This window comes from Triturus cristatus, chromosome 4_1 (genome assembly GCF_964204655.1).
Source record: "Triturus cristatus chromosome 4_1, aTriCri1.1, whole genome shotgun sequence".
In the NCBI taxonomy this organism is placed as follows: Eukaryota; Metazoa; Chordata; class Amphibia; order Caudata; family Salamandridae; genus Triturus; species Triturus cristatus.
Window position 1 is genome coordinate 932,068,016 of NC_140585.1, and position 13,521 is coordinate 932,081,536.

The following is a 13,521-nucleotide window of genomic DNA, read 5'->3' on the forward strand; positions in this document are numbered from 1 at the left end:
AAAATCAGACTTGAAGACAGTCTCCTGAGTTATAAAACTGCCATTTTGTCCACATCATGGCCAAACATTATTTATCACCTTCAGGAAGGCCCATAAATGGTTCCCCCAACCCCCAGTTTATTTATTTATAAAGTTTTATATAGCGCAAACAAGACCCGGTGAGGGTATGAGAGCGCTTTACAACTGTTACATTAAAAAAAGGGACAACAAGGCCCATAGACATGAGTAGCTAGCAGTTACACCTACTCTGTTCCCCATTGGAGAATGCAGTCAGAATGAAAGTGCCTGCCAGCTGATATTCTTTACACACACAACTGTGGCTCATCAAATAACAGAGTCTAGAATAATTTCTAGCACTGGCACCTTACTCAGAGTTAGGATGAACTTAGTGGAACTGTATGGGTGGGGAGTATGGAGTTTCTTGGAAGAGTAGAATATTCCTACTTACTCTTTCCATCATAAACAATCAGTATTGTTTGCATCCTCAGGCGTAGTTTTCATATGTAAGATTAAGGTACGGCATTATTAAACATGGGATAACAAGCTCCTTTCGGCATTTTCAGGATTTGCCACAGTTAGCCTGAATGACAAGAGGGGTTCCATCTCCATCTCACGAAGCATCCAGCTGGCTGTCTAAAGCTGAGGGCGCCAGTGTTTTATCAAGTAATGTAGCAGATTGAGCTGAAGTTTAGAGGTCATATTTGTGATTTTTATTAAATAAGTGAATAATGGTCATTCAACAGAGCCAGTGAATCTTGTGATAGTAGGTCTCAACCACCCCATACACACACTATCAAATGGACATGCTGCGTTCCTTATTTTCGGAAGTTATTAGCAAGGCAGGATTAGGTAGGGAGAATTGCAAATTCCCTGCCAACAGACAGACCCTACAAAGGGGCCTGGACCACATATTCATCTAAAAGATGGGTTACTGCAGTTCAGGATTAATGATGAAAGCGATTCACTAGAAGAGGGTGACCTAGGCGGCTAGTGGAATTCACTCGATGGATGAGCCAGACCCATCCTAGACATCAAGAAGAGAAAAAAGGGCCGAGCCCCATAGACAAGAGAGAGTGACAACAGGAGGGAGCCAGCTAGCATCTGATTATTGGACACTATTATAAGAAAGAACAATCCCTGTATGCTTATGGTATGAAAACGCGTTCTTCAGATAAACAACCATTTATGTTCCATCTGTTAATGAAATTAGATTGTTTTTTATATCAATTCTTTCCATACACTTTAGGCTTAGCCCAGAAGAAATATAAATTGGAGACAAAAAATTGAATTCGGAATATTTATTTGTCCAAAAAAGTAATTACTCTGAATACTGTGAGGATAGAGGCTGTGATGGAGCAGGCGTGTATTTGGACCTGCTTCCTTCGTGTGTGTGAGGGGATCAGAGGACCGGCCCCATTTTGTACCCAAATATCAAGGATGTTGATATAGTTACTCCTAGTGCCCATAATCTCCCTCTTGGATACATTTGAGAAACCACAAATATAGTTCCAACAAAGAAGATCATTTCAAACATTCATAACGCTTAATGGGAGAACTTTTAAAAAAAAGAGGTCACCCCTCTCAAAAACAAAAACAAATATTCTGCATAGTTCGACACGATAAAAGTGTACAGAGTCTTTCCAACCCTCCACAGCCGTAACAAAGAAACAAGTAGAAACATCAGCTCACAAGGTTGCATGACTCAGATGACAAGCGACAAACGCATTCCAACAGGCTAGGCAGACTCTTCCCGTTACATATAATGATTACTTCTTTAAGACAAATGCAGTATATAGCTAATAAATGTATATTTCTTTTTTAATGTGGTCCCCAGTGTAATAACAAAGAACCGATACTACACCAGAATGCCAGAGTGTCTGGTAAATAATTTGATGCACATATTGCACGCATGTATTGCAACTGAACATATTTTTCCACGTAGGAAATTAACATTCCAATTTAACCTCACCACAACGTTCAAATCCCTGATGACGATCTCACAGAAAGTATGACATTAGGGGGTCGAAATGGGCTACAACACATAAAGGGGGGAAATGGGTGATATAAATCCTTGCCTGACCTATGTCAAAACTGAAGATACTTTTTCAAATCAGTCCTGAATTCTGGCCCCATCCCTCCACTTTCTGTAGAAAGGACTGCGCATCTGGGAGCGCCCACCCGGGGACTGCGCGCCCTAGGCACTGCATGGCACCCCTGACGCTAAAAATCTCAGAGACGGTTGTCTCCATACAAGGAATGCTTTATAACTTGATGATGTTTTTGTTTTCCATTATTCTTTATTAATGTGTGGTTATTTGTGGTTCCACTATACAGGCACTGCAAACACACTTCTCATTTCAGACATTGATTCGTGAGGGTGCACTCTTGACTGTACATGCACCTGCACTTTAAAATGAGTGTTAGGATTCTATACAAATATCCAAGATCTATTCTGAATTCTGTTTCTGATTTATGTTTCTTCCAGCCATGACGAGGGAGCATGGAAAGAACATATGAAAATTGCAATAAATGCACCAACAGATGAAACATATAGGCCGGTTTATCAGAAGAAGGCGTTTTCAAACCTTGACCATATCCAGGTCCTCCTTTCTGGTCATCCTTCGGTCCTCTTTACAAGAGGATTGATGGTGGATATGACATTTATCACATTCTATAAAAATCCAACCCCGCAGAGGTCACATCTTATCGGCTGCGATAAAGAGCACCTTTTTGAAGATAACAGCGAAGAACACACAGGTTTTGGCGCATACCACAACAAAATCCTCATGTCCAGTCACTAATGAGCACTTCTCCCGCATTCAATTCTGGCACACTTGACCTGCCAACATTTAACGGGTCTTGTACGTTTTCCTGCACTCAGTAAATACCAGGGGCCATAAAATGTACATCACTTGTAATTCCAATCACTGGACAAACAGGGGTTTGGAAGTATCTGGGTCACTTGTAATGAGGACCTAGTAGCCCAGCCCCTCTGGTTTACACCTTGATACTATACCATTATGGAACGGCGCACGAGGACATAATCACCAAGAACAAAACAAAATCACCGTAGGCACCTGATACCAGAAGCTTTACTCATGTATGTGACTGCATGAATGTGTGTTGTATACAGGATGTGAACCCAGTGGTGAGCAGTGGAGGGCAATAAGGCCTCACAGAGTAGGAAAGGGGACAGGAAGAGGTGATTGAAGCATGGTGGTGGGGGTTATTCTCGAGTCACTCTGGCACTAGACTGAAAGTGGCCTCCATCAGTGGATTTGATACTTCCTGAAGTAGCAGGCCCCATAACCAAGTAACACGTCAGAAGGAGCTGTGCCAAAATGCAATTAGCATAGACACCCAGGGTGTTGGAGGGTCACGGAGTAAATCAGAATTAGGATTGTAGAGTATACAAGAAAACCATGCCTTAACATTCTATAAACATGGCTACCTTGGAAGAAACGCTGCTTTTACTGACAAATGGATTTAGCTGGTAAAATCGGCTCTGCCAAATTACAATCCAACTCGATGTTTTAAATGCATCAAGTCAAGAGGAAATGAAGTGAAATCAGTTCTACGTTGACACCATTATCCTGATGCCCACAGTTTATGCTCAGCGTCGCTGACGCAGAGAAGCCGGATTTAGAGTTTGGTGGATGGGTTACTCCATCACAAACGTGACGGATATCCAGTCCGCCTTATTCCAGGTGCATTCATTCCTATGTCACTTGTAAGATGGCGAACAGCACCCACTTCATGTTTGTAATGCAGTAACCCTCCGCCAAATTCTAAATCAGTCCCAATGTTCTGTCGAGATGTAAAACTGAAAAGAGAAAGAACCATGGGGGGCATGAGGAGTGGCCGTTCTGGTGAAGCTGTCTCTTTTCCAAGAGCAGGGTGGACTCGAGAGTGAGAAGGGGAGATGGGAGAGAACCCTGAGGCGGTCAGGGCAAACGATCATCACCCATGCTCCACTGACAGAGAAATGGTGAAAGTGGATGTACAACGGAGACAGTAAGTGGGAGGAAAAGTGAATGTGACTATGCATGTATGGGAAGGTTTATCACACTCACAATGACTGTAGAGTACCATGACTAGTAAGGGGAGGCAATGGCAGTTCTAGAACAAAGCGAGATTATCATCAGCACCACCAGCAGTGGGATCCTAATTGCTCACACAGGTACTGAGCATTGCCTCCAGGCAGATGGTTTGGATGGGTGGACAATGTTACCTCACCTAGGAAGGTAAATACTCTTGCATCAGCCAAGCACGAAAGCAAAACACATCTTGTGGTTACTGTGGTCTTCAGGACATTTCTATGACTGGGAGGCACACGTTCAGGAGTGACAAGGGTAGGCAAAGCCTACTTTTAAGCCACGTGAGCATTATGGGAGTAGACCTACCTTGCTGGGATGCATGTTTCGCGACTTCTCCTTTGTATTCAAACCCCACAGCTGACTGGGGGAAAAAAAAAAATAACACAAGCGTAAGTTTTTCTGTCTCACAATTAATCTTTTTTTACCTATCCGAGTCTTACTCAAATCTCAATTTGTGATTCATTTTCTCTCACACGCTCTATCTTCAGCATTTTGCTTTTGCTGGTCATTCTCCTGGAATTCTTTACACAGGCTTCCCTCGCTTCCTTCTCTACCACTTACCATTCTTTTGTATGTTTTATCTTTCTCAGGCTTTCACCACTCCATTATACATTTCTTAAGTCTTGAAGATTAGCAACATAATGATAGTCATTTAACTCCATATTAGAGCTAAAACGTTTTTTTGGCCCAATTGAATTTGATCGTCATACAAAGTATGGAAAAATTAACTTCAAAACTATAAAACGCATAATTACTGGATCCAGCTGGTTTGAGGTCTTAAAGAAGGGAGTCGATCAGGGTTTTAAGCAGTATGGGCCAGCACCCATTCCCCTTAAGCCTCCAAATTAAAGGTAAAGCAACAAAAAGCTGCCTGTAACATCTTTGAAAATCACAGGAAGGATGCCTGATATGATGTGATCATTTATTTCCGCGGTGGTAATCAGCTGCCCGTACGTCATTTCCTCTTTGTACCATTATCACCTTATTCTAAATGAGAGCTTTAAGCACTCTATACAAATTTAAACCCAAAGGGTGAACTAGTAGAGAGCAAGTGCGTGGGGTTGTCAAAGTGATCTGAAGGTTCCTGACACAAAGGAAATAGTTCATTCTCTCCCATCCTTCCTTCCGTTTTACAGGATTTCTCTTCCATTCTACCTTCGTTCACTTGCTCTCGTCCATCATTCCTTCTTCTCATTCTTTCCCTCTTTACCATTTAACTACTTTCAAATATTGTTTATCCGTTTTCCTCTCTCGTTTATTCTCCCCACTTACAAATTTTGTCTCTAATATTTTTCTTCACTAACTGATCTTTTTCTTCCACGTTTCAATTGACTCTCTCACTGATTCATTTTATACATTCTTCCTCTACTGCATTTTTTTAATTGTCCTTACTTCCTATCTTCATTATGACACTTTCACTTTTATTTATTTTTCCGATCTCATTTCTTCTAATACTCACCTTGTCTGTTCGATCCTTCTGAACACCGTATTTACCCCCGAAGCCCTTGGCCGCGTCTGTCTGTGAGGAGTGCTTTTCCACATTTGCGGTGTAGTCATTGCCCAAGGCACTCTAGGAAGTAAAGGGAACAGTTGAGGGTTACTATCATTCCAACCTTATTCATCTTACAGCTGTCAACGCAGACCTTCGAGTCAAGGGTGTCCATACTAGCAGAAAGCTGCCATTCACAAAGATTCACAAAACAATTAGCGTTTTAGGAACGGGAAATGCTAAAACTACTTACCTGGAGAGTCGTTATGTTCTGGCCAAATCACAAACCTCAAACCTATTTCACTAAAGAGTACCCTGTCACATGGAGGAACTTCACGCTTCCCTTAAATTGGAAAATGGTAAACATCTGTAGCTGGGCCATCAACAAATCTTAGGGACCTTGTTGCTAGAGTGGTGGTCTCATTCAAGAGACAACTGTATATTTTTTCTCTTCCCGTTTATTAAGTAAATCAACTTCATTTGGATTTTCTTGGGCATGGCATTAAGACAGTAAAAGAGTCTTAACAACATCTGGGTATTTGGTAGATGTGAGCATCACCACTCAGTGCATCACACTATTGCTTAAAAAACAACTAATAAGACATCCAGAAGGACTCAAACGCAAATTAACACGGCCATGAAAGAGGGACTCTCCAGCTCCATCGTTCACCACCACGGTCTACTGAGCTTACTGATTCCGAGACTCCGGGCCCCAGGTGAGAAAAGCAGCACCGAAGAGCTGAACATTCCCTCTGCACCACATGCAAGAACTACACTGTTGAGCAGGCAAGAGATCTCTTCCTCAACATAGTGGGTGACAATGTTAAGGATCTCTTAGTAACTTTTACTCCAGAGTCCATTGCAACTTACAAAGGCCTAGTAAAGGGCCTAATTGAGAAGTTTGGCCAGTAGCATAACATTTATTTAGAAATGGACACGTTGAATACTCCATGTCACGGAGCTTATGAATCCATGGACAATGTTGCAACAAAACTGCAGAAGCAGGTGACTTACTGCGACGTTGACAAGATCAACGATGAAGAGGCCATAGGCCTGTAAATCATTGAAGGATCTAAAGGAGCCCCTCACACAAATACTCCACATGGTCCAGGATGACGTACGAATGGTGATGCACGCTGTCAGCATAGAAGCTGGATGAAACAGAACTGAGCAGGCATACCAAATGGTGTCTGGAGGAAGCCCCAGGGCAAGAAGGTGTACTCGACATTCAAAGGTGACGAAATATGCAGATGTTGTGGCCTGGCATCTCCCCATGCAGAGGAACGCCTAATAGTCGACCAGAGACAGCAAAGCTGCAGCAAAGAAAACCACTTTGCAAGTGTGTGTCGTGTAGGGACTGTTGGAGTTCAAAACCAGATGCAAAGTTTCAAGGATGACAAGGACAGAAAGCTCTTTCGACATGGACACTCAAAGTTCTGCCTAATCCATGAAACGACCCCAAGAAAGAGTGCAGGACAAATGCCTATATTTGATGTGAAAAGCCCCAGCACCTGTTGATGGGTTACATCAAACCTATGTGCTAGAGAAAAAGGAGCTCCAGAAGGGGGCCTGAACTGCAATACGAATGAGGAACCACATCACTTTTCCTGTGGGACAGTCGAGCTACTTGCATCATCATGTGTGTGACCGAATATGAAAAGATGTCGGTGCAGCCAAAGCGGTCACCATTGAACATAAATGTCTTGCAAGGGGGTGAAGCATTTGGTGACAACGTTATAATTCTGCAAGATGTCGTCCACATATTCAAAGGTGATGCATCACCACCGTGCCTTCTAAGCAACGCCACAATATAACTCATGTCCATGGCCTACCCCGTGTCGTCGCAACATTAGATCATGAGCGCACCCCTAGAGCTATTACAAGGATAAGGAAAACTGAAGGACATGCCACTCATGCTTCATATACATGAGGCACTTCACTTAGTGGCTCAAAAAGACCGCTGGGTGCCTGTACATTTACAACAGCAAGTAAAAGAAGAGCAGCAGGACCAGGAAATTTTCGAGCAGCCCATTAGTCCATTGATCCCACTCCACGGATGTCTCCCACTGTGGCTGTATGCAAATGAGACCGCAAGACGATAGACATATGCATGGATGAGGATACAAAATATAGCCATCAAAAGAGAGGCACCCAGGACCACACTTGACTGACATGGTCAGCTGCTTCAATGAAGCCGGTCTCTTATGTAAACTGGACTTATGCAAGGGATACCATCATCTACAGCGGTATACACAGTCGTGCTATATCGCTACATTATCATCACACCAGTGGCTTTTTTGATACAAATGTCTCAACTCTGGAACATCGTCAGTATAAACAATCTTTTAGAAAACCATCTGAAGGGTTCTAAAGCCAATCAAAACTGGTTTAACTACAGCAATGACATTCTCGTCTAAAGAAGCAGCTGGCTTGACTCTGAACGCTGGCAAGTGCGAACCAGAGCTCAGTTGTCACATTTTCTCCCACAGATGAACGCAGCCAGCCAGTGGCATTAGTCAATAAAGAGCCCAACCCAGGGAATGTACCGGATCTTAGGTACTATCTAGGCCTAGAAAACTACTGCTCCCAGGGCATTAAAGATTTTACCACCGTCAGTGCACCACTGAGGTGTACTCAGGTACGGTCCATTTCAGTGGTCAGGAGATTGTGACAAGGACTTCACAGAAAAAAAAGAAACAGTGACATCAGTCGATTAGCTCACATACTTCGACCCCAAACTCTGCACTGAACTAATAGGGGATACCAGTGGAGGACTGCACAACATCTTAGCTCAAAAGAAGCCAGGCCAAGACCTACTGAGGTGGACCAATACCAGTTGAAGCTGATAGAAACAAAAAAAGCCTACACACAACCTGAGACAAGAGACCCTGCCTGTAGTGTGACTCGGCGGCATCGCATGTTCCAGTGTGGAAAGTTATGTACCATTGTGAAGGACCAGCGGGTGTTAATGAGAGTCCATTGAAATCCGGGATCCAAAATCCCTCCAAAAATAGAAAGGTGGGGATTGCACCTATTGGAATATTGCATGAGGATCATGCACAGCCGGAAAGGATTACAACCCAGCCAACTATGAGTCAAGATAGCAGCTTCATGTCACGGATTACAAACCACCAGTCACAGAAGAATACATCAACTTTGTGCTACTCTGGTCAATTCCTGAACATATACCCATGGGTGAACTGTCCCAGGCACCCAAGCGCAGTGTCGTGCAATGCGAAGTTAAGCAGCCAACATAGGGTAAGACAAGTCCCTGAATGCTGCCAGTGTCACTGCTTTTCTACCGAGAGTATTGACCACCCGATATCCACTGGCATACAGGTAAACCAAAAGAGCATTTAACAAAACAAGTGGAATAGTAGGGCCTGCTGGCTTCAGGCACTCCTCGTTTACCTTATCCATCCGGTCCCTCTCTGTTCCAAATTTTCCTCCATAGCCATAGGAAGCCTTAGGACCTTCCTGCTGTTCCTTTTTCTTCAAAACATCATGTTCCTCAGACACTTTATTCCTCAGTTCATGGATGCTGCATGAAACATTTACAGGTGATTAGTACAATGTCTAAAACATGCTAACTAGCCTTGTACATAAGTCGTTTTCATGAAATAATATTCTTATATTTGATTTTTTATTGACTTAGTACTCATAAGGTTTCCCATATCTCCTTATGCACTCTAAAGCGAGTAGGGGCATTGAAGATAGAAAATAATATTGCCACTTCATTATTAAGTATAGTCCCCCACCCTAAAAATGTGAGCATGGTTGTTTTGACAAGACAAGACTACGGGTGCGACATACCAAGGTTGGGTCACAAATTAGTTGCAGTGCAGAAACAGTGACATAAATTCTTGCACTGCAACCGATGCACACATCTGTGGTAGCGCAAATGATCTGCTCCATTAATTGTAATAAGACAGTATTCTGGTTCCAAACATTACAGGACAGGCTTCAAATACATAGCTGGAGGCCATTTTACTGGTATGCCTTAATCCAGAAACATTTCTGACCTTTAATGACGTGCTGAGAGTTAAGTGATATATGTTCACTTACATTTTTCTAGTATAGGTTCGGTCAGTATATAGTTAGGTACAGGTTTATTATTCTTAACTCCATATCTACTATATAAGTGTTAGTATTCAAAGTAATCAAAGTATTCACAAATTCCATTGAATCATCGGCACTGCCATCCCAGACACAGAAAAAATGTTATATATATATATATTCACTGAAAAAACCATAGGTTTCACACAAGTTATAGTTAGCTGTACATTTCACTCGTAAAAAACCAATGAAATTCCCCCGTTAAAAGTGAACACATGACGGGAACAACCATGGAATTTGTAAACCAGATCGTGGAATCTACGAATGGCTCTGAAAATAAACTGGACGAACGTAAATATAAACCGCGTGCCCACGTTACGCGGGATGGGCCATGTACGCACGATGCGCTTCGCGCACCGTGCGCACATGGGGGACATATTATGCGCTTCGTTGTGAAAGGTATTCATTTGTACTTGCATTGTGCTTATATGCCATGCACAAATGGTGCCCTTCGGGCAACATTTGCACACGGGGTGGGGATAGTGTGGATAATTTTTTTTTTTTTATAATTTTAACCGTACGCGTACGGTAAGCTTAATCGGCAATTTTTCGAAAATAAATAAAATTGTTTTTTTGGGGCTTGGGGGTTGTTTGGGGACACCTATATCGATGCTGGCTGGTTAAGAACTGAATATACTGCCCCTTTAGATGTTTTTTGTCTTTGTTTTTGCTTCCCCCCTCAGAGTGCGAGAGAGAAAATGGCGGCCGCCGCTTCCTGGTTTCGACCGATTCGAATGTTTACTTAGATCGAACAGCCAATCAGAATCGCGCTCGCGCACGTCACCGTACGCGTACGGTAAGCGCACCGTAAGCGCACCGTAAGCTGGCTCAGATATATATATTGATTTAAAGGCTATTTTCTCAGAATCTACTGAACAGATTTACACCAAACCTACAAAAGGCACTTCCTTGACCTGTAGACTACCTCTCTGCCAAATTTCAAGGAACTCTGTTCAGCCGTTCGGGCTGTAGCTGTGTCTAAAGGTCCTATGGAAAAATGCATGGGAAAAACGCGTTTTGGGACCCCCCTTTTATCTCAGCCCCCGCTTGACGAATCACCCCGAGACTTTCAGGGTAGGAGCGGAGCGTAGCGCCCCACCTATTTTGAAAATTTCGCGAGGATTCGTCGACCGGCGCCAAAGTTATTCAAAATAGAATGTTGCGGTTTTCCTATGGAAACAGGGTCCTAACTATAACTACCTACTGGCGACCGCCAGTAGGTAATATATATATATATATATATATATATATATATATATATATAACATTTTTTGTGTCTGGGATGGCAGTGCCGATGATGCAATGGAATCTGTGAATACTAACACTTTGAATCTGACTTTCACAAGTCACGTTAGCAATGAAACTATTGAATTCTTAGACATCACGGTGAAGATTAAAGACAACAAACTTACGACAGCTCTCTTTAGAAAAGATACAGCTGGAAACAGCCTGCTACACGCTCACAGCTGCCGCCCAGGGAGCCTTATCAGGAGTATTCCCCTGGGTGAGCTGTTGAGAGTAAAGCGTAATTGCAGTACGAGAGAGGATTATGACAAAGAGAGCCTAGTGATATGTGAAAGATTCAAAGTTAGAGGATACATTTCCAAATGCATTGATAAAGCTCGTTTAGAAGTGGACAAGAGAGAAAGAAGTGACTTACTTAACGTGAATAACAGTTTCCAATAAACATTTAGTTGATGAGCCAACTAACAATGTTCGGTTCATAACCAGCTACAATAAACGATCAAGAGAGGTCAGAGGGGCCCTTAGTAAATACTGGGAGGTCCTCGAAACTGATAATGACCTAGCTAAGTGTATAGAAGATTACCCACAAATAACTTGCCGTAAGGCTATGTCCATAAAGGCACGATTTGTAGAACATTGATCACTTCTGACACAAAGAAAAGCACTATACAAGGGTTCTTTGAATGTGGCAGGTGCAAGGCCTGTAAGTATAGTGCTAATTGCAAAGAAATTAAATTGTCTCCCCATTGTAGACCGTTCAAGATCCTGAGACACTTCTCATGTAACACGGAATTTGTTGTTTATGCCCTCAGATGCCTCTGTGACAAATGCTACATTGGTAGTACCATACATAAGGCCAAAAAGCGCATTTTGGAGCATCTGAGGGCTATAGAGAATAATGACAAGTAATACCCTATTGCAAGACATTTTGCGGCCCATCACATTGGTAATAATGCACTTCTATCGTTTGTTGTCTTGGAGTAAGAGGAGGTGACCGAGTCCAAGAGTTAAGATGATTGGAATCCAAAATGATTATAAAATATCGCACAATGCAACCTGAGGGCCACAACTGTGATGAAGCGCAGTCAATACATCTAGGATATGGATCTCTTAGTTTACCAATTCATCTTTATTATGACTGACACTACTTAACTGTTATAACACCTGTAGTTCTGAATGTTTTTAATATTAACTTCTCTTGTATATAATTGTATAGTGAATGTAAATAGTGATGTATTTGTGATATGGTTTTACACCTTTGTTTAATTTATGATTTTTTACAGGTTCCTGGTTAGTTTCAAACGGAGAGTGGAATGTAAGATGGATAAAGTAATTAAGCTTGCGGTTTGGAGACACGTGTGAGGAAGTGGAGACACTGACGATCAAGTAATGAGTGTTTTTGCCCACTGGAGTTGGACTTGTTTGTTCATTGGGCGTAGAATAGTTAGAATGATCACCCAAATATGCACTTTGAATGATTTAGATGTAGATCCATTTATAGCTGGCATGCCCACTGGGGCTTTATCTTAGCGAACGAGTCACTAACAAAAGCGATCTTGTTAACTTTAAATCAAGCGCGCATTATGACAAAGGATGGGTTGCCCCCACGTATACTGAACTGCATACTTGCCAGCATAAAGGTTTAAAATTGTTTCACAAACTATTTTTGACATGATAAGATGTGGTACCTAATAATGCAAGAGCATTGTCATTCATCACGGTATGCATTAATGATTTTCTTTGTGTTTAAAACTGTCTTGGTTAACAATTATGACCAAATTTTTAATTTATATGTTGCATTCCACTTTAAATGCAATAACGCATGATGTATCTCTCAAACAGATGGCCTTGATGAAAAAAAGTCTGTTTTTCCAGCTCCTTAAACGTTTAGACACCTTCAATCGGTTTCCACTGTCTATTATGGAAAGGAGTCACATGATATTGTATAAACACGGTGGTTTATATTGCACTCGTAAACAAGGAGATTGTCTCCGAAACGCGTCGAGTGACTTGCCTTATAAGAAAATAAAAACACGCTGATAAGGATTTAAGTGGCCTTGGCATTGTTTGTGGGAAACCGGCAAAAACGATTGTGGGATAGAGATAGAGATAGAGATAGAGATATAGATAGATAGATAGATAGATAGATCCCATGATAACTTGGAATTTTCCATTTTTTCACACCCCATACAACAGATAACTAAGCACTTAGCTATGAGACACTAGGAGTGTGCTACGTATACGAACGGCACTCAGCCTGCATTACAGTACAATTTTATCGCCACTAACTACACATATATTGCCCAAGCTAGTACAACCATTGATAGATGGGCGTCTATTAATCTTTTGCTTGGGTGGCAGCCAACCAAGTAGAAAGATGATGCAATACACATGAATAAATGCTGCCCTAATCACTAAATAACATACTTCAATGTGGGGGTCCCTGATGTAGAGATACACCATTAGAAGGATAATGGGCTGGGCACCACAGAACAGCAATTTCCAAGATGTATGCAATAGTTTTTAATGTGTTGTACTTTGTGGACTCTATTCCCCAGAATGCTCCTAGTGGGC

General features: G+C 42.1%; 1 protein-coding gene across 2 annotated transcripts in view; it reads right to left on the bottom strand.

Moving 5' to 3' along the window:
• LOC146855847 (src substrate cortactin-like) overlaps positions 1–13,521 on the bottom strand; it is a 175,966-nt gene that overhangs the window by 68,885 nt on the left and 93,560 nt on the right. For both annotated transcript variants that reach the window (XM_085653789.1, XM_085653790.1), the window contains exons 4-6: positions 8,998–9,127; positions 5,557–5,667; positions 4,404–4,458 (exon numbers count right to left, since the gene is read on the bottom strand). In XM_085653789.1, the coding sequence (XP_085509915.1) occupies positions 4,404–4,458; positions 5,557–5,667; positions 8,998–9,127 (296 nt within the window). The remainder of the gene's footprint in view (positions 1–4,403; positions 4,459–5,556; positions 5,668–8,997; positions 9,128–13,521) is intronic.